This window comes from Diadema antillarum, unplaced genomic scaffold (genome assembly GCF_040938485.1).
Source record: "Diadema antillarum isolate AM-2024a unplaced genomic scaffold, OU_Dant_1.0 seq00001334_RagTag, whole genome shotgun sequence".
In the NCBI taxonomy this organism is placed as follows: Eukaryota; Metazoa; Echinodermata; class Echinoidea; order Diadematoida; family Diadematidae; genus Diadema; species Diadema antillarum.
In genome coordinates, this window is record NW_027272104.1 from 630,663 (window position 1) to 653,623 (window position 22,961).

The 22,961-nt window shown below is 38.1% G+C and overlaps 1 protein-coding gene across 1 annotated transcript in view; it reads left to right on the forward strand.

Annotated features, from left to right (window-relative positions):
* The window catches only part of LOC139708426 (arylsulfatase A-like), a 50,300-nt gene that overhangs the window by 9,650 nt on the left and 17,689 nt on the right, over window positions 1-22,961 (forward strand). Inside the window, exon 2 of the mRNA XM_071620376.1 lies at window positions 13,358-13,575. Within this exon, the coding sequence (XP_071476477.1) occupies window positions 13,358-13,575 (218 nt within the window). The remainder of the gene's footprint in view (window positions 1-13,357; window positions 13,576-22,961) is intronic.

Sequence of the window (22,961 nt, forward strand, 5' to 3'; positions counted from 1 at the left end):
TGTAATGCTGTACCTTAAAGTGACCTGTGGTCTGTTTTTAAGCCATTTATTATGTACTGGTCCATCTTTAGTCTAGTACGCAAGCAAGGGAAAATATTGTGCACTTCCTGGAATGAGGCTAGACGCCATACCATTACAGTGGATAGGTGTTAGTGTAATGATGTTTTCATAACATGTGCTAGTAAGTCTTGGTGCAACAGCCCAAGGCCATTTTATACTGCCATCTGTTTTCTCCTGACACCCAATAAAACAAACATGTCATAAATTGTGCTTCAGGCATCTCAGCCAGAATGACTCACATTCAAGCTCCATACCAAAAGGCATCTGTAATAAATGTTACTGTACATCTTTCTACCAAATATTCCCCTAAAAATGATGATAATATCATCGTCATTATCTTAACAAAAGCAGGTAAATTCTACCAACTCTCTTCATGCAAATTTGGAAATAAATACTTTTGACAGACATGAATTTAGCCATTTTTTCAAATATTGTTCATCATTTATTCAGAGTTTTATGTCCAATAGGTAATGAGAATCAATTTTGCACTTTGTCATACACTGAATCTATCAGTGTTGTCAAAACTCTTGAAAGTCTTTAATATTACAACATATAGCATCATAATAGTACTGGAACAACACAGATTATTTGTTTGCTTGTACTTGCAACTACACGTAGTCTGTTTATCCTATTAATTATTATCCAGTGACCACACAATATCAACTTTCAGATATACAAATCTTGGACCACTCATTCACAAAAGATGTTATTCAAGAAGCAGTCAAAAAATTGTCCTTTTCTACGAGCAACTTCTTTTCCAACCAACTTCTTATCTTTGGTATTCAGTGTAAACCTATACAGTATTAGTAGCCTGCCAGTTTCATGTTACTCTGAAATGCAATACTGAGTACTGGTATATATCCTAGTTTTACAATTACTCTGTATAGGGAGGATCCATAGAGAACCAAGCTATTTTTGAAGTGTAATTCTACTACATTAATTTTGGGAAAGTGATTGTAAACAAAAAGAAATGACTGTATTTCATTTGTAATATATATTTGATGCAGAATTTGAAATTTGCAATTTAATTGATAACTTAAATAATTTACCAAAATCATGATGTTTATCATGTTTTTTGCATACAAACCAGTTTCAGAGCAGTTAGGCAATGACATCATCATCATCAGTCTCATCTAATTTGCATAATTCTGTGAATGTGACCAATACCACTGATTGGTAGGACCTATATGTGTACGTAGAACTTGAAAATTCCATGACATTTTTTTGTGATGTCATGTCTGATTATGATGGAACAATGTATCATTATATCGCTATGGAATGTTTCTACTATATTTCTGAACAGTGTAACATTCTATCAATATATGGAATGTTTCTACTCTATTTCTGAGAGGACAGTCAACTTCAACATGAGTGCATGGATTCATGCTTCAAAGCTTTGATGTCTTCCGCCAACTTCACAGTCTGGTGGCAGCTGCACCAATTTGCTTTTATTCAATTGCCTTGAATCTCTGTTCTTACAAATTGTATGACAAACGTGTGCTGTGCCTATTCCTATTGAAGATGTTTGCCAAATATGACAATGACGAAACACCCACATATTTCCCCTCTATGAATGGGGTGAATATTTCCAATTCATTTGTGCTGTTCAATGTCAGGGTGAGTGGGTTTGTGATCAAAACTTTTATATTTCATTAGCATACAGGTAAAACTAGAAATGTCGTTATGGCGACTGATGCCTCCGCTATAATGCATGATTCTCCCAATAGGCGTATAGTACAATGTCTTCACAATGTGTGATCCATGACAGTTTCACATAACTGGCAAAATATTGAAATGACAGGTTTGTCAGAAATGTCTTGAACTGGGTTTGCTTTAATTTTCTAAGAGTGCAGGTACACATATTTGGGGAATTGAGAATTTTTACTTGAATTCTGACAGACCATTTTATAAGTTTATGCATTGAGTACTTTCCAAGGTATGAAGAAAGAGTGTAATGACGGTACAAAATGGATTTTTTTTTTTTTTGGGGGGGGGAGGGGGCATTGAAACCTGGCCTTTGACCCTTAACCTTTGACCTTTGACCTTCCAGCTGGAAATTTCCAAGAGAATCTCCATTAGGTAATGCATGTAATAAGTTTTGAAACTAATAATGCAAGCATTGCATATACTAGTATATGAGGGAAATAGTAAAATTTTGAGGAGTTGACCTTGACCTTTGACCCCTGACTATTGACCCATGACCCCTAAATTCCCTAGATAATCCCTGCCAGTCAGTACATGCGCATGTACCAAGTTCTACGAGGATACATTGAACCATTTGCGAGAAAAGTGATATTGCAACATTTTCGCCTAACCTTTGACCTTTTGACCTTTGACCTTATGACATGAAACTCTCTCTGGAGAATCTTTACGCAGTAGTTCATGTCCATACCAAGTTTCAAGAAAATACCTTTGGGCATTGCATAGATATGGGGGAAATTGCAACATTTATAGCATATGACCTTGACCTTTTGACCTTTGACCTCTTGCCAATGTCACTAAAATCATATCAACTAATTGTCCCATCATACATCATCCTTGGACCAAGTTTGGTGAAAGCTGCTTCATCCAGTTTTGAGTTATCACGTAAACAGATAAATTTTAGGATTTGACCTTGATCTTTGACCTTTGACCTCTGTCCGATTTCACTGAAAAACTAATCAAGTAATTGTCCCATCATACATCATCCTCCAACAAAGTTTGGTGAAATTTACTCCATCCAGTCTTGAGTTATCGCGTAAACGGATACAATTTCATGATTTGACCTTGACCTTTGACCTTTGACCTTTAGCCTATTTCACCCAAAATCTAATCAAATAATTGCCCCATCATACTTCATACTTGGACCAAGTTTGGTAAAATTCCAGTAAATATTACTCAAGTTATCGCGTAAACGAAAGCGGACAGACGGACGTACGGACGTACGGACGGACGTACGGACGGACGGACAACCCGAAAACATAATGCCTCCGGCACCACTTCGTGGCGGAGGCATAAAAAAAATGGTATGTGGCATAGCTTGACTGCAGTGCTGCCAAGTCTACTGTAAAACATAGGCCTATATATATTCGCAGCATGAATTTTTCACGAATTGGAGCCGACGGCCTTTTTAGCGGCATGAAATTTTCGCGAACTGCCACTGGCATTCAACGCATATAGTGTAGACACGAACTTTTTCGCGAATCTTTGCGCTTGCAAAATTTGCGAAACTAAAATGCATGCATGTAAACATAACTCGTTTTACAGTATCTCCTGGGCCTGCATGAGGATCTCTAGTCTATAATGTAGACGGAGGATGCAGTTTTGGTCTTTACTGTTACGCAAAATGTCTAATGCGGCAGGACTGTTGTCTTTGCTATTAAGCAATACACCTGATGCGGCGAGACTACTAACGCCCTAGTAACGGTGGATGCATGTGAAGCATCCTCCGCCTATATCCACTCGTCTTGCTTTTGTCGTTGTTTTCTTCTTGACGATAAATTGGTGGCAGTATTCATAGTCGATAATAAGAAAACAAGATGAGTGGATATAGGGGGATGCTTCAGCTGTTCGTAGTCTCACTGCATCATACGTATTGCTTAGCAGAGGCAATAGTCTCGCCGCATCAGATGTTTAGCATTCAGATGTTTAGCATTTAATGGCACAGAGAAATTCTGCATCTTCCGCTCTAGGATCCCTGAAAAACCAAAATTCCTCTTCATGTGCTGACAATGCAATACAAGTGATCCATAGTATGGGTATCATTTTCGCCCATTGAGGTGCATGTAATGCACTTTAATGTATCTTGTTGATTGCTCTTTGGAATGTCCCTCATTTTCATGTGCCGATGTGAGCAGCTTTGCCAGATTTTACTTGTATCAGATGCACTTGTATCATGTGAAGTAGTCCTAGATATATATCAAATATAGATTATTTAACAAATTGCTAATTATGCCAAATCACTCAATTGCTTCTCCAGTCTGCAGGTTGAGCTGTTGATTGAGAATAAGTTACTCCTATGAAATGGTCTGTAAAAGCCGTTATTTTCATGTATCAATGTTTTTGCGAATGAGGAGGTTACAGACATTTTCATGAGATTTTGTATTCGTGATTTGATGCCAAGATCTAGTAAGCGCACCGATGCTATCCATTCTTGATATTTTCATGTATTGTTGAATTTGTGGCCAAACAGCGATTCACGAAAGTTGCAAAAATGACAGCTTTTTCAATAATACCCTTTAACCTTGTACATAAAAACTGCATGCGATGCAGCTTCCAGGATGACTAGTACATACAAGTTTTTTGTGAACCGCAACTTGTTTTTATGATATGAGATCCTTGTAAGCTGATACAATTAGCCGAGCTGTTGAACTACACAGGTTAGCTCTCTGTGGGCTCATTGTAAGTTATTTAATCCTTCATATCTTTTATATGACATGTTTACATTACTCAAGACAGCCCCCAGTGTCAATAAATATTCCACAACAATATCTGGAATTTATGGCTGCAATTTCATGGCCACATCTTTGTCCCTATCCCATATTTATGACAGTGTTTTTTTAATATTTGATCAATGCTTTCTCGACATCACACCCCAGGGGTCAATTATATAGTCAGATGCCTCCTGTGGTTCAGCAAGTGTAAGAGTTAGAGTACATTATGAAGGCACACTAACAAGGACGTTGCAGGTCAAATGCGGTTGTAATCATATGATACTCTAATGTTTCCAGTTAGGTGCCAGATGTTTTGCAAGGTGTATGTATTAGGATACTCTGAAACAAATTACTCATCTTCTTTTTTTTTAAGGTTGCCAGAGAGCATGTTTGTAGGGTAATATTTTGACAAACAGGAAAACCACAATTTCAGCGGAGATTGTTATTTAAAGGTCCAGTTTACCTTTGGGAGCAGTGATTTACAAGATATTCAAGATATCACTTTTGATGCCTATGTGTAGGTCAGTTGTATCACAAATAATATAAAATTTTTGCAATAAAGCCTAAAATATAAGGAGATATCACTGTTTTTCTCATTAAACAATAACTGTAGACGGTTTAGTCTGGAAACATTTTAATTATAACTATTGTTCACACTTTGTACATTTAACAATACTTAACATTGATTATACTGGTTCAAATTTTTACATTGTTTGTTTCTATCCCTAACTCACATTTTAGAACTATTTGAAGCACTAATGCTGGGTTTTTGTTTCATCTGCAAATGGTAGATTATGCCTTTAAGGTCAAAGGACTGCAGGTAGCTTGCAGCTATATGCAGCCTCTAGGCCTTTTCTCATCAGACCAATGTTTCGAAATTGTACACTGTTGCTGATTTTAAAAAAAGAAAGAATTAACCCAATTACAAAATGGAGCGCTATTTGATAATGTGATTTTAAATTAGCCCGATAATGTGAATTCTGATTAGTGCGCTAATCTGAAAGATTTGATGGAAATAATTTCTTAAGTCAAACACGGGAAATTGCAGATATACTGTGTTTTTTTATAATGTGAATTTACTTCAAGATATTAGTATGATATATCCCATCATGCCTAGCATGTGTGACCTGCATTTGGCTGCATACACTGTACTGTGACCTAGGAATTATTTGGAAAATGTTTAGAAAGTGTGCTATACCAAAGTAGGAAATGAATTAGCTTGCTAATTTGTGATTGGAAAAAAAAATGGGCCTGAATTTTCATCTTGCTGATCATGTGAAAATGCCTTCTGAGTCTAGTTGGGTTGGAAAAAAAAAATTATTTGGATTTATTGCATCGGAGATATGATAGCAATTTCAAGATTTACCAGACCAATGAAATGGCAAAGAGAGGAATGTTTTGCAATAAAAGCACTGTTCAATATTTCCTTTTACTCAACCTGATGGCCATAGAACTTCTCATAAGATGATGTTATTGAAAAGAGTCTGTTGCAGATTGTCAAGTAGAGTTTGATAACCTCTTGGAGGGATCGATGATGAGAGAAGCCATTTTTTCACTCCTCCTGTAGGTAGATAGCAACTTTCTCAGCAGACATCCAGAGAAAAGCTTTGGAGGCCTAAAAAAGAGAAAGAATATATATAGGGGCCTATATATATATATATATATATAAAAACAGTATAGCTATACGATGACTTTGTGCGTGTGAATGCTGACTAATGAAACGATATTGTAATGAAATGATGGTCAGAGCATCGTTTCAAACTAGAACTCGATAATAAATCAGCATACCATCATGTCCATATGCATCTGAATGTATTGCGACCATAGAACAGTATAACTGGGCGGGGCTTAATGGGAGCACGCACGAAACGTAACCCTCTACCTGTCACTCGTGGCGACGTCATGACCATAACAACATGCACAGTGGGAAACTGCACATCGGTACAATGTTTTCCAGAACGTTCAAGATTAACACCTTAACAGTCTGTCTGCTATAATACGACGATTCTTTACACGTTATTTCTTTATCGAGTTTTGGTATAAACTGGTTTGCATCTGAACAGGGGTCTATTCCCACTTTGATGATGATTATGAGACTATCAAAAATCTCAAGTCTGCCAATAAATGAATCAAATGCGTGGATACACTGGAGCTGGGATGTTAGGCCCGTTCATATACATGCAAAATCTAACGTCTTCAAAAGACAACTATTGCAGAGCAATGCAAAAAGTGATAAATCTTGTTTGTGAACACAAGTCCATCTTGATTTTCTTGAAATCTATATGCAATAATTTGCCATGCGCAGTGTGTGTGGATGGTATGTGACAAATTAGTTTTTTCAAGCCCATAATGCAACTTGTCACATTATTGCTCGCTAGTCACAGAAGTCTGCACACAAGGGTGCCCTAAGTCACACTCCAGTCATTGTTTCGTATGTACAGTTCAAAGATTTAACCCATAGAGGACAAGCTGATTTTGCTATCACATACAATGTATTTCCCATTGACATCTGCCTGAGTATACTCGGGACTGGTCTTCAACAGGTTAAAGTGCTCTGCTTGCAGCTGAATGATCTTTGTCTTTTGCCATGTGAGAATATTTGCAAATAACATTTATTTTTGCAATGTGATCCATTTGACCGATAACTCTTCTGTGTGAATGGGTCTTGGGGGACAGCATCAATCTGGTGCACCACACAGTTACATGTACCTATAAACTTCCTTTTAATGTCACTTCATAGTTACTACTATTCTCTCTTTGTTTGCTCATCATGTTTGACAATATTTTTCACAAATCTAATGATGTATATTGTAATCTACGTTCTGTTCATCAGAACAGTGAACTCACATGCCTCCTTGAATCCTTGAAGATAGAAGAAACGAAACAGAGAATGGCAAGAGTGTGACCATCGACCCCAAGCTGTACGACCCCATATACTATTGACATCCACAAGACCAGATTTACCGCCCCGAAGTCAGCTCTTTGCCAGATATTTGGGGAGAAAACACACAGTTTTGTGTGTGCTGTTATCATAGTCAATATTTCCGCACTTTTGGTTCGTGATACAAATTAGCGCGAACCTTTCAAATAACCATCGTGTAACCTTGGAGAGGCTTTGAGACCAAAGAGGCGCAACAGGTGCACCCCGCTGTACCTGTTGACAATACTCCAGTCTGAAAGAGGAAACAGTGCTCTTCTTAAAACCATTTTTTCCGGTGACTTACACTTGACCATACTGCCATCAAAACATGGAGAGAAAGAGAGAAAAAAAAAGATGACTTAGTTTCGTGTATAAGTATCAAACAGTAACTGCTATATCCATCAAGAAATGGAGGGGAAAAAAACCAGTGACTTAATTATGTGTTAAGTATCAAACAGTAACTGCTATATGAAGAAGCACAACTGTTATAGTCTTCATTATTAGTATGGTCCAGTATTGCTTTTGTGTTTATTTTCTCTGTGCTCCTGTTTCACTTCGTTCATTAAAAAACTGTTGATGGTACACATTTTCCATTGTAAAAATTCCATGGATTGGAAGTACCTGGAAAATTATTTGCATAATCAGGGGGGGGGGGGGGGGGGGGGGGGGGAGTAAACCAGGTAAATACCAAGAAACCAGGTAAATACCAAGAAGAATCATGGCATTTACACAACTCCCAACTGCTCTTTAAACCGGCTGTTGGTAGTGCAAATACACAACATACAAGTGCACAACATATTTCAGTTATTTTATCTACTATTACTATTACAGAGAAGACCAGCACTTCTAGTAATTCATTTTTTAATTTGATTTTTGCTGTGCACTCATGGGTAGTGTAGATTCCTCCTAGACTGGTGATGAATAGGCCTACATTACTGATCCTTTTTTCTTGTCACGAAATAATCCAATTTTTGGCTGCAGACTACCATGTACATTTTTTTTTTTGGGGGCACTCCAGATCTTGTTGATAACATTGACAGATCGGGATATCCAGCAGACACAATAGACGAGTGAATACAGATTCAGTGAGTTGCAATGAATACGGAATTGTGCTGGAATGCATGATATTCTCGTGTCAGATCCGCCCATGCCCTTTTTTAGTGATTTTGGGGAAGTAATTTGGGGTTGTCAACAGCCAGGAGGTCAACAACTGGGTATTCCAAGAGCCATCCACATCCCTGAGGCTAATTTTGATCACAGCGGACGTCAAAATCCATGTGCCTTATCCCGAGGCTTGAGTATTTATGGGGACAGACAAATCAATTTTGATCCTCTCTGGAATTTTCCCCCTGCAAGTAGCTGTGATGGAAGGATGTATGATAATCTTATCTAGATCTGTATTTGATAATTTCTGTTTGTGGTATGGCAGGTGATAAGATAGATTTCAAGTGGGCCATTGTGTCAAAGAGATCAGCCACCGCATGGCCAAAAGTTGAAGCCGCAGTGGTTGTAAAATGTTGATGGATTTTGCGCCAGTATTCATACAGAAAACAGCATAGATGCTTATTATTGTGTTTACATTTATTACCTCCACCAAGGGAGGAGGTTATGTCTTCGTTACTATTGGTTTGTTTGTTTGTTAGTTAGTTAGTTTGTCCAAGTGCAAAATAACTCAAAAAGTTGTGCACGGATTTGGATGAAACTTGCAGGAAAGGTTGAGAATGACACAAGTAACAGATGATTAAATTTTCGTAGTGATCTGAGAACTTTTACGGATTTTATGAAGGATTTTCGGTATTTTGCCAGGTAGGGTCAATGAACATCTGAGGGTTTATGACGTAACAAAGGCTTCTATATTGGGATATTGGGCGATTCTTCAGTGGGTGGAAATCACTGATCTCTATGGAAGAGCAAGATCATGGTGGAAAGTAGCTGCTTGGCGGAGGTCTGTGCTCTCAGAGTGCTTTTCTAGTTATGGGATGTAATGTAAGAAAAAGGATATTTATGCAGGATGCTCAGGGAGATAACCCTCTTAAGCTCATTTTTTTTCTCTTTCTGGTTGAAAAAGATCAGCTGGAATATGTAAGAGTTTCTGCTGTGAGACAAAATTATCTTATTTCTACATCATGAACAGTATTTGAATTTTGTTTATATGCATGTAGTAATTTGTGACCCGCTGCAACAAAAGGATCCTAAAGTCGTTGACGGGTGAGCCGAGAAAATCGAGTTTGAAGTCAGATCACCAAAATCTGTCAAAACGTTTGGATTTCTGTTTTACATAATTTTGTAGTCTAATGTATCTTCTATCATCTGCCGAAATTTCGAAGCTAAATGATCAAAGGAAAGGCCTGAAAATAGCATTTTTCTTGGCCATGATTGGCTCGCCCGTCAGCGACTTTAGGATCCTTTTGTTGTAGCGGGTCACATTTAATATATTGCCAAATTCAAACAACGATCACCACAGTTGGAGATATATATTCGATAAGAGCACAATGCATTGTGTGGTTTATATCACTTGAGTAGTGTAGATAACCTATTGACTCAGAAAACACTTCACAGTGGTATCTTAATGTAGTTTACACATAAACCATAAACATAAGTGTTGATATGATATACATCCTATTATATCATATTCAAGTGTCATTTTGGTTTTTGTTTTTTCTGTAGGCCTACCATTTGGTAGCACATTAGGTTTGAAGACGAAAAGAAAAGAGACAAATAAGAAATGGATGACTAGTACAAATATACAGGATATCATATGAATGAAAATAACAAAAAAAAAAAGAGGAATTGGTTTGGCAGATTAAAAGATGGTTTAAAGATAATAACACTTACAAGTTACCCTCCACGAGAAAACACAGAAACTCGGGTGACATTATCAAAGTAGAGGCAGAATTACTGTAGCCTAGTGGAGGTTATTATGTCTGTCATGCATTCCGGAGCCTTAAAAGGTAAACAGCAGGTAATATATATATTCCATGTAATGTGTTGTTTGTTAGTTCAAAGCACTCCAACTTTCTCAAGGATGTCCATTTCCAGACACCGGAACGGCTGGCTAATGATGCACTTTCAAACCTTTCATGCGCAAACCACAGCCGAAGTGATTGGGGTCATATTCCTTCTAAAAGTACCAGAGAAGAGATGGAGTTTGTAAATAATATTCCGTGTCTTACAGGCATAGATATGTATTCTCGAGCCAGCCCAATTTCGACGATTTCAGAAGTGTGCGAGGATCAGCGAGTGATTGATAGGTATCGCCCAGGGGAGGATTTGATGCTCGTGTTCACGTCCCGATCACGGGTATTATTGTTGGAATTGAATGCCCTGTGTATAACACCATGATGAAAAGATTCCTGTAAGGAAATTTTGTGTTTGTAATTTGCTCGTCGAATAAGAGCTGGGAGCAATGAGTAGAGGGGAACCCTCATCAAAAAGAAAGAAAGAACGATGAGCATAAATGGATATGAGATTGAGAGACGATAAGAATTAGAACATTCTAATCTGTATTGGACACTCAGAGAGACATATGACAGTAATGTCCCTGTGTTGTTCTGCAGTTTAGCTATTAAGAAGGTAGGTGAATAGGATCCCAAGGGATCGTTATCATGAAATAGAAACTTTCCTCCTGTGCTGCATTAACTTTTTATGAGACGATGGAGCTAATGATCAAACTAAATGCTGATGTTGAGCGTAAATTTATGACGACTCACTAACAGTTTGTTGCTTGATGGATGCTGCCATCAGCTAATTAGGTCACTTGGTATGTGGAACAAGATATTGATGAAAATCTGTGTAGGAACTGGCAATAAGGTAAAGATACTTGTTGTGGGTCTGTGTGAGATTCTTCAAGGGTCATTGTTAAGTTTATGCTATAATATCTATACCACCTTGAGTAGACAATATTGAGCGCCACTGTCATTTAAATGTGAAATGCAAATGTAGTTTGTGATTGGTACTTGATACCACTCGAGACATTCTAAATCTTTGTTTCTGATCATTGGTTTGATGAAATAGCAATTGTCTGCTATTAGAGTCGGAATGTTTAAAACAAAAAACAAGTGCCCAGGCACTGAGCTTTAACATACTATGCGCTTTTTACATCGGCATTTAGACAATTCCTCCAAACTTGACCCAGTTGTAAGTAATTCAGCCTACTTTGGCATTAAAAGAAAGTGCCCTAATTTATAGTCCAACAGACAAGCTGTGGTGATGCAGTGGGGATTAAAGGGATTAGATAATCTCTATTGCATTCATCGGCAATTAGTTTCCAGACATCTATCAATTGGTGAAAAAATATTTTGTAGTTGTAATGCCAATCCGCGAACAAAGCACAGAAGGGGTTAATGGTTTTTGTTTTTTTTTTCTGATAAAATGGAATATAAAGAGGTTCTCCTTTCTTCATTTTTTTTTTTTTTTGGGGGGGGGGTTTGTTTGTTTGCAATGATCTGAAACCAATCCTATTATATACACCTGAGAGTATTTTACAGATATTTGTTCTTTGGTGAATATCTCTGTGAAGTAATCCTTGTGTTAATGCCTCGATGGTTCTAAAACTCAAGAGTTTCACTCCTTTGTTGCCCTGTGCAAACAGTATGATTGATAGACATAGAGCCGCAAACAGATATTGTGTCTCAGGCCAATGAATGGAGCAGAATATGAGCTCAAAAACAAATATTTAAACACTGACATTTATGTAGAAGGATTTGCCAGACACAGGCACTCGGCAATGCTTCTCCGTCAGTAGCAGCATTTGAATGAGACTCCATGACCCGAATTCACAAAGGTGGTTTAAACCTACGGGCACTAGCATTGGTATTCTATATTTTTTTCCCAACCGGTGTATCTCAAAATAATTACATGTATATTGTTATAGAATAGTATATCATTTACTCATTATTTATCTAGCGATCCACGTCCGACAAGCTTTGCTTTTTAGTGGATCACTATTTTCCATAATCGAATTTATTTTCCGCTCACCAACGAAGTATTTATACAGTGTTTTTCCTAAATATTGTACATGTTATATGTTGTTCTATAATTTGTCTCGTATATATATTACATGAATCTTTTGCAAACGTTTCAACAATATTATTTCATCACATGTATAGTATTACTGTATACTTTGTACTATGTTTTTTGATTTTCGATGATTGGAAATAAACTATGATTGAATTGAATTGAATTGAATTGAAACCTAGAACATGGTACAAATTTAGACCATGATCTAAAATCAGCGTGAAATAGGCGTACCTTTGACATGCATGTATCAACACACGTTTGTTTCTGGACGTACGCTGGCGTACACAATCTGTCAATCGTATTTATGCAGAAGAAATTTGCATAAACCATGGTTTAAATTTGTACCACCTTCGTGAAATTGGACCCATGGAACTAGCAGACTTCTGTGCAAAACTGGGGGCAATTTTCCTGTCAGTGATATGACTGAAATTAAAATTTAATACTATGGTACATCAAGTGATGTACCATTGTATTAAATTTAGTACAGTGATTCACTGTACATTTGATTGCAAACCTAATGTCTGCGAGAGTGATGTAGAATTAATTCAAATAACATCTTGACTCAGTTGTAACTTGTTTTTTTCTCTCTTTGTATGGGTAGTTATCGCAAAACAGACTGAAGAATTACATGACATTACTTGGTGCAGGTTATATGATTAGAAAATGATAACTAAGGGCTTAGTGACACGATCACAGACACAATTATACAACGCACTCATTATCTTTTTATGCTTCAGTACAAGAGCATGACAAAAATTGAATTTAATTTTCATCAATTTTATCAGATTTTCAAAAGTTCATTTGTTTTATTTTTTGACTTCAAGAATCTACATTTTAGTAGTGTGAAGAGGAACTGTTGTAGATGCAGTGAATGTTTAATATTTTCTTTCTCTCCAGTTGTCATTGGATGATAGAGTGATAGGAATTCTCTCTGTTCGTTCCCCAGAGCCGCTTTGCTGACAGGACGCTACCACATGCGGTCTGGCATCTACCCAGGTGTGTTCAACGTCACCTCCTCCGGCGGCCTGCCCCACCGTGAGATCACCATCGCCGAGATGCTGAAACAGCGGGGCTACTACACCTCCATGGTGGGCAAGTGGCACCTCGGGGTGGGGCGAGGCGGCGAGTACCTCCCGCCCTCGCAAGGATTTGACGAATTCCTAGGTAAGCTGCCCCCCATACGTGTGATCACCTGGTTACTGAGGCTGTTTTGACATGAGCATAACCCCTGTCAAAAAGCTGCCTACCGGAACACAAAAGCTCTACTATTATATATTTTTGAGCATCCGTGCTGTACTATGTATAGTTGCTCTTCAATCATTGTTTTGAGTGATAAGTAATGCAGTATAGTAAATCCCTGCATAGAATGTGATGTGGCTGACTAGCCACAGACATACATCTTAAAGTCAGTAGAAGCTGCTGAAAGGCAGTATCAAGTAAAACTCTTAGATGCCTATGCAGGTATAGGGACATGTTAGACCCTGATTTGTTTTTCAAGACATTGGCATATTTCTAGTGTCTTATCCTAAAACTTTGGATCACAGGCATTATGAACGGAAACCTTACCCTCACTAGGGATTTTTTTTTTTTTTTTGATGCCTTTAAAATGAGCAGAAAACATCAAAGGTTTCCCAGTGGAAATTAAGCATGAGTTATTAGGTAGGGTAAAGATAAAGGGTTCTTCGGATGGCATTTTTTTGTGTGATGTAATGGGCTCATTATTGTTAGGCTGCCTGGCTTGTACTTTTACATTTAATAATAATGATTGATAGTAAAATGCATCCACTCTGTCTTCATAGATATACTCCCTTGAGAAGTTGTTAATCATGTTATTAAGAGGAGATCATCTTTCATCAAGTTTTAGCTCCTTTAAAGATTACTGGTAATTTGTTGGTTTAGCATTCCAAAGTGTCGCGTCAGGCTTTAGAGATCTCACACTTTTTACCCCCTCAAAGAGATTTGCTTGAGATTTCTATATGATATGAAAAGGGGGGAGGGGGAGAAAGCTCAGTGGCATTACCATGGTAACAACCAGTCTAGACCGACTGGCTTACTTCTCAAAGCAAAAGTGGTTACCAAGAGACCATAATCCAACTTTGTAGGGTCCTTGGGGAAGCCTTAAAGTCAGTCTGCAATTTCAAGAAATCACCAGACAAAATGTGCCCAAAGTTACTCTTTCGCTCAGTAACTAACTGTATGTATCCCACACAGAGAATATTTGTAAATGAGAGTAAGGTTTGGTCCAAGACATAAGGTATACAGGTTGCATGATATTGATATTGAAATAACATTGTACCTGACATAAAGGTTTTGTTTTTAACAAGGGAAGGGTGATCATGTTTAATCGTGATCTTCGGGTAGTTAGTTCAACTGACACAGGCAGTCCAGAATCTATCTCTGAGAATCCCTATCACCAAGCATTTAGAAGAAACATTCATACTATTTCTTGGACATTCAGTTTTCTATTACTAATACTATTTGCAATTCTCAGGATCCAGCTCTCTTTTACAAACTTTCTCCTTGCTTGCATTTATGATCATACATCGAATTAAGGTCAAGGTCTTTAAATTTGCTGTTGGGCTTGCAAATTCCTCAACAGATCGTATTAATTTGCCTTTGTATGCTTCATGGTCTGTGTGCAATGAAAATGAAAATGTAAATTGATTCGGGTATGATATTCTGCCCATAATTCAAAGAATTGTTTCAAGCATCCAGTCAGTCAATATTTGTTCATGTGATGAATGGCCCTCATCATGTGATAAAAAGGCTCTTGTCATGTGACAAAAAAGCTCTTATCATGTGACAAAAGGCTTCTGTCATGTGATGAATGGCACCTGTCATTTGACAAATGAGTCTTCTCTTCTGACGGTTGGCTTCTGACATGTGACAGAAAGCTCTTTCATATCAATAAATGCTTCTGGTGTGTGAAAAAGAGTAGTTGGCATATTGCTCCTCTATATTATATGCAAACTATGTCTAGAACTGCTGTGTACATGAAGGAATGTGCACTGGTGTGGCTTGTTTGCTCTGGTTTCAATGTACCAAATTTCTAGCTTGTGCTGTCAAGAAGAGATTTGAAATGAAACAAAAGCAAATGTCCCAAAAGGGCAAAGTTTATGGATATTGAAAATAACACATATTCACAAAACAAAATAGAAATCTGAAAATGCTGTGGTATGGTGTAACAGTTCCATAGACTTGAAATGGCCTCTCCGACACATTGGAGACCAACCTGCCTTGTGTGAAAATTGCCCCCGTCACTGGTCACAGAAATCACCTCATGATATACTGTAAAAGCATAACAATTTTTTGCGGAAGTAATTTTTTACACTCGGCTTGGTAAGATGAATTTCAACTGTTTGTAACTTTGCTGAATGAAATAAATGTGCATACAAAGTAGTATTACGTTTTACAAGCAATGTTTCTGGCACTTTTCTTTTCACATTAGTTTCATATCACGCAAAGTGTGCTAAAATAATCACTTATACAGTATTGAAAAGAGCACAGGAAATTCACTTTCTTACAAAATATGTGGAGTGGGGGTTTGATGGACAGTGCAGTCAGTTTTGTAGATATCAAAGTTCACTATTCCAAAGGAGTAGATAGTCCCATTTCTCTAAAACTGCTGAAATGCCTGTGGCTTGTGGACCTCAATTTAATTTTTGAGAGAAAAAGTTGAGGGAAGTTGTACTGGTTGATCAATATGTTCTTCTCTATGGTTTCATCAACTGATCAATTGTATGATTGATCTTTAAAGTTTTGAGTAAGTTTGTCCTGAGCAACTGGGCAAATGCTATCAAATGTTAATTACCCCGAATGGACTATGTTCTGTACGAGATAACGTGAAACCAATACTGTGAGGACTTTCTTTTTATTACAATTATGATGTGTAACTTATGATGTTTCTATATTTATTAGTCAACTTTTTTTTTTGCTCAAACCATTAGCTTTTAGTTAATGTTTACATGCATATATATATATATATATATATATTTCACATTTCCTACATTCATTTTGTTCACAATCATGCACTACATTGCATCCACTTCCCCAGTAGAAATGTGATGTAGAATTTTAAAGGAAATCCTAAAGTCTTTCACAGTACTGGACTCTCACAAGAAAGATAGGACTTGTAAATACTACATACTCCTGTCTGGCATGTTGCACGGTACTTGTCTCCTGAAACACATGAGATGGTATGAGTTGCAAGTCTTCATTTTTAAATCAAATCTGTTTCCCTCCAGATATAAAGCACCTGCACGGTTTGATTGTTGATATCACTCAACTAACAGAGGTGGAGAACTGTGAAATATGGCTCTCCGCTGCGATTGAGTATCAAAAAAGGGCCTTTGCTGGATGCAATTTGGGCGATTTCTGGCAAGAGTGCAGTGGCCGGACAGAATTGTTCCAATACCAGCGGTAACTGTGAGATATTGAATATCAGAGACAATGTAGTGCTTGAAATGGCATTTCTACAATATCTGGAGCAGACAGGCACACATCTACTGTAATGACAAGAATTTAGTGGTGCAGGATTCACAGATTTATGATTTACTTGCCAATTGTGCAGATGACTATAATACAAATGCATGCCTCATAACGTAAGTTGATGTTAAAAAAGTGTACATGCACTGATAAAACTAGCCATATTTTTGGTATCAAAAGAAGCTTAAAGGGTGTGTACAGTTCTGGTTGAGGTGAGGATTTAGCTTTTAACATTTTGCGAGATATTCAGAAACCACTCTATGAGATGTCAAAGAGCATGCAATTCTGAGGGGTATCAAAATTTTATTTGATGAAAATCGGTTTTGAAATGGCTGAGATATCAAAAGACAAGGTGAAATAAAGAGATCCTAATAAAAGGCGTAGCCTGTCGCCTTTTATTATTATCACTTTTTTTTTTATATCTCAGCCATTTGAAAACCAATTTTCATGAAATAAACTTTGAATCCTTCTTAAAATTACATGCTCTTTCATATTTCATAGGAGGTTTCTCATTATCTCACGTAGGAATGTTCAAAACATAAATCCCCACCTCAACCAGTACTGTACAGTCCCTTTAATGGGAACAACAGGACAGAGTGTCTTGGAAAGAACAAAACTTTAATAATAAGTTTTAACCTAAATTCAGGATCATGTATTCAAGAACGATGAAGTGAGAAACAAACTCGTCTGTTTCATGTGGGAACATTTCATTAGGAAGAGTTGCATATTCACATGCACAGACTTGCAATGTTTTTTCCACAAACTTTATTTTGCATACATTGAAAGCTTGCTAGCTAGCAATGACTGACAGTGGCAAGGAATCCCATCCAGACCCATGTTGATGGGTACTATGTCTGTATTTGAGAGTCTAGCTACCTGCATCTTTCGTCTGAGTGCTTTATCAGAGGGGAGTCGATAGGCTACACTTTCTTCCACATCACATTCCCCCTCTCATGTTGAGTTATGTTTGAACCCATGATAGATATAGCAAAGTACATTTGGCGCAGATGTGGTAGGCCCTATTGTCCTCAAACTTGAAGTGGTGAGCAGGGAAAAAAAAAAAATTGACGAACTTAAAATACCCAGTCATCTTTCTTGACTATTTTTACTCCTTTAGGAGGAACATAACCATTAAGTTCACAGTCACTTTGTGTATTCACATAGCTGTACTTTCTTACAGTTCACTTTTTTTCTTTTTTCTTTTTTTTGAGAGGGGGGGGGGGTGTCATAGTTTGCAGTTGGTCCTCTTTTTTAGTTCAGTTTGGTTTGGGTTAAAGGGATGGTACTAGTATAGTTTTGGTTGAGATGGGGCTTCAGGCTTCCAATTGTTTGTGTGAAATAATGAGAAACCTCTTATGAAGTATTAGAGAGGATGTAATTCTAAGAGGGATTCAAAGTTTATTTGATGAAAATTGATTTTGAAATGGCTGAGATAGGCCTATATCCAAACACAAAGTGGTCCTTATAAAAGGTGGTACACACCTTTTAAATGACCCCTTTGTTTAACCTTGTTTTTGGATGTCTCAGCAATTTCAAAATCAATTTTTATCAAATACATTTTTATATGCTTTTAGAATCATTTTCTGTTCTTTAATATTTCATTCGCAAAAACCGACAAGTCCATTTTTGAAGATTTTGAAGTACGGTCTCTGTCATAAAGTACAAAATAATACCTTTTAAATGATATATTGATCACTACATATAAAGACACATTTTTGAAGTTATGGTCACAAGAAGCAAACATTTTCTTATTATTCTCTTTATTTTTCTTGACCTTTAATCGCAAATATCTCCATTTGGCAAATATGGTTTTTGCGAATGAACTCTTCAAATGTTTTCTGATTATCTCACAAAATGTTAAGACCTGAATCCCCATCTCAGCCAGAATTACACCATCCCTTTAATATTGTTAGAACTGAATGCAAGGGAAGCATATAAAGGCCTGGTATTGGTGAACAGCAAACAGCTCCCTTCCGGTAAGAATGAACCCTGGTTCAGAACCTTTGAATGTCTCTCCGTCTGTGAGTGCACAAGTATTCATGTTTGTACTCCACAAAGGCAGAATTATGTTGGTCAACATTGCTAGCTCGGGGGAGTACATATTATGATCCTAATCATATTCATATGGATAAACAGTTGCAGACAAGGGACAGCTCATGTTTGTCTGCCTGTATAAATCACGTGATATTAAAACTGATATAGTCTATATAGATAGAGGTATTTTTGGTATGATCAAGCACATATGCATAGGGGGCCTATTATATATTTACATATATTCTAGGTAAGATATAATGCTGTTGGTGAGAGATTCTTGCCTTGAATTCTTAAAATGAATTCAGAACATACAAAAGTAAATGCATTACTCTTGTGAAAGTGGATGTACAGATTGTGTTGCAGTGCCTGTACACATAGGCGATGGCAAAACATTCATTAAATGATTAGACCTGTTCCCTCGTCACTTAAATGTCAATATTTCATGAGGGAAAGGAAATGCCAAGTATTTTTTCCTTTCATAGTGCAATGCCCATTAGGGGTTGTGACACATATTAAAGAGAGGTCTATAGAGCTCCAGAGAAAACAGGCTTAGAGTGAACTTTTAAGGATACTAGTAGCATGAAAATGGAACCTGCAAGTGGAAAAACAGGAAACACTAATTATTTTTCGTAATCTGCAGTAAGGGAGAAGCAGAGTTTGTTTTGAAAAACAGCATTGATATTTCTGAACACCGCCATTCTATTTTTCAAGTGTGAATAGGGTCGAAATGGAGGAATAGCTACAATCGTGATATGAGGAGATGCATCGAAGTTGGACTGAAGTGAAGAGGAGGGGGATGTCACAGTCATTATTCTCCATATTGGCCCTGCGATGCGTACCTGGTGGTTTGGTGGTGGCGGTGGAGGTTTAGGGCATAATGTCATGTGTGACGTGTATAGGGCTGATGCAGAAATTTTTTCATCCATCACGTCTGTGTGGGATGGGTTCGATAGACAAGGAAATGGTTGGTGGGATCGCCTGGGAAGGATCTGGTGGTGGTGTTGGTAGTTGGGGAGGGACTAGAAGAAACCTTCATCTTTCGTTGCTCGCCGTGATGCGCTTGTTACGGAGATTTGCCACCAGTCTCCCACGGAGTTTTTCCACCGGCTTCCCAGCAGGTCGCATCCACCCCAACTTCATCTTCCCGCTAATTGGTGTCAGCCGTCAGAAGTTCCTCCTGGATGCTTTGCGCTTCTCCGTCTGCATGGGATACCGGTGTCTCTCTGGGATGCTGATTTTCTGTCCAACAATAACCATCACTTCCTGCATTGTGGCAAATTCCATTACAACCGCACCAAACCACTCCAATAATTAGCCACGTCAGTTTGAATAAATGAGATTCATAACACGAAAATTCAATGAATTCTGCATAGCTTGGAAGATTTTTTTTTTCCAGGAAGTGAAGGAAAGAATAACTGTGCGTTCAAAGATTTTTTTTTTTCTGTGCCAAAGAGAAGTCATGTTTGCGGCAACACGCCTGTTGCTTTTGGGCTGTAATCACTAAATGGATATAGACCTCAATGAGAATGTCACAATATGGATAAAGACAGCTAGCCTACCAAAAGAAATACCAAACAAAAAAAGTGAAAGGTTTTGGAGAGCTGGAATATTGCAGGGATTGCAGTCTGTGCCAAGAATTTGATAAAAGTTGATGACAATGGAAAGAAGAACCTTGGGATGAGTTGGTTTCTAAGAATAGACTTCAAATGAAAGAGATTTTGAGATCCAAGATGACCAGAATCATTTCTAGGAAAAACTTGGCAAGCTTGCCCATTTTTATTTTTAGCCGTCTTCACCTGTTTTTTTATTTCCAGTGATTTTCAACTCTATAAGTTGACAAAAGGGGAGATGTTTTGAAGAAGAGTTGATGATTAATTAAGTACATCTTTCAAATTCATGAAATTCTTCCGTCGAGATGTTTTCATTGCCGCTGATTGACATTGTCAATTAGTTGCAAGTACATCTTTGTTCTTGTACAATGTATACATCAGCAAAGAAAGTGATCAAGTCAGGTGAAATGGTACTGGCCCAACGTGACCAACACGACAATTGCAGTGGTGCTCATTCTCTGTGTAACTAGGGTCTTTGCTGTGAAGACTAGGGCTGTCTTTCATAGGTTTAGTTCAATGTGATGGAATGAGTTTAAAATTCATGGTCATCTCTGTTCCAGGCATGTTCTTTTTCTCTCTATCTCTCCTGTCTGGCTGTGCTAGGCCTTGAAGTTTCATCATGGTGGCGCAGCTGGGCGAAGACGAAACAAATTTTGGGGGACCTGCATGCATGCCTGTTAGCCTTTTGTCAATGCCCTCTCACTGTATAATGGCTACCACAGGCGAGCGAAGCCAGCTCAGCTGAGCACGACAGGGCGGGGGCTTTTGAGATCTGCTTCACACAGTAGTTACGTTCAGACAACAAGCCTTAACCTCGAGGTTAAGGCTTTTCATCTGAATGTAACTATCATTATTCATGACACGTGCGAACCCTACTAAATAGTCGTGTTCCCGTCAACCAATTGGAATGCTGTGCTCCCCACATCCTCTGTCTTGGCGTTGTGCGACCTGTTCGCATGCATCACTAACCACCTGGGTTTGGGCAGACAGACACGCAGCTTCATCAACTTTTGCTCCCGAAATCTTTTGGGAGCAAAAGTCAGTGATTCAAAGGACTGACAAAAGGATGCGAAGCAGATCTCAAAAGCTCCTCGCGCAACCCCACTCGGCTGGGCTCTCTTCACCATACAGCGATAGGGCCTTGACAAAAGGCTAGCATGCGTGTGAGCTCAGAGTGTGGTAATGTTTGTCTCTTTCCCAGAGTTAAACACAGAAGTACTGCCTGGAGGAAAATACCTACAAGCAGGCGAGTGAGGAGCTATAATTTCATAATACTGCGCCCATTTCCAGGCTCGTCTCTAGGGGAATGTTTCAACGCTTGTCTCTAGGGGTAGGGGTAATGAAGGTTGAAAGGAAGCGATCATGACTTGGCTCTTGATCAACTCGTAAAACGCTAATTGAGCATACAGCATTAATCAGCTTAATGAGACATTTCGTGCCAGCAGAACAGTTTTTCTCTGTCTGTTTTTCCTGACAGATCGACTGCTAATTGCTGCGACCCCATAGCAATCAAGCAGCAAGTTTGCTCTTTCCAGAGCCTGGGAGCAGTCCCTTGTGTGGTCATCACTCACACGTACAGAAAATATGTGGAAAAGCAGAAAAGCTGTCATGTTTGCAACTCATACAATTACCCCTGAGCAAACGGTAACCACCAATTTAAGTTTTCGAGAAGTATTTAGCAGGTAAACATTCTCGCAGTGGTTGCCTGGTAGCATGGAAAGAGAACAAGATATGACCCATTTATCTCTCACGTTCTTCTTCCGGACACATCTCCTTCAAGTGCTTCATGCTTTGTGCTGTCGGATTGTCTTCTCTGTTTGTTTTGCCATGCATTGTTTCTTGTAGCCTTGACAACTTGGGCATGACAGTACTGAGGTGTTATGAAATCAAATGTTGAATTAGAATGAGAAGAATGTATTTCATGACAATTAATGCAGTCATCATAAAACTAGCAAGGTTTTTAAGGTCATCGCATTTGTGGTTGCAGATTATGGTAAAAAGCCATGATTTTGAATTGAACGAGCGTTGGACGAAATCTCACCAAACTTATGACGAATGTGAAAAATCAAACAACAGTTAGGTGCTTTCCACAGCATGCTGTATTTCAGGATAATAAGTCAAAACTGTCAATCAAAGGTCCAAATTGGAAATTTGTGCAAGTCGATGTCCCAAACTTAGAGAAGTATTCAATTGAATCCAATCACAGTTGAAAATTAGGACACTTACCAATTTATTTGTAGGAGGATGAAGGAGAAGCAAGTGTAAGTTTGAGTTGTCAATACCTGACATCAGATTCCACATTTTGACTCAAAATGCATTTACCTTCAGAGGTATCACACTTTAGTTTGTGCAACTTAGTATATATGGAAGAAGTAAGAGTTTCCTTCAAAACAATTGGCTTATCGAATATTTGGCATAGCA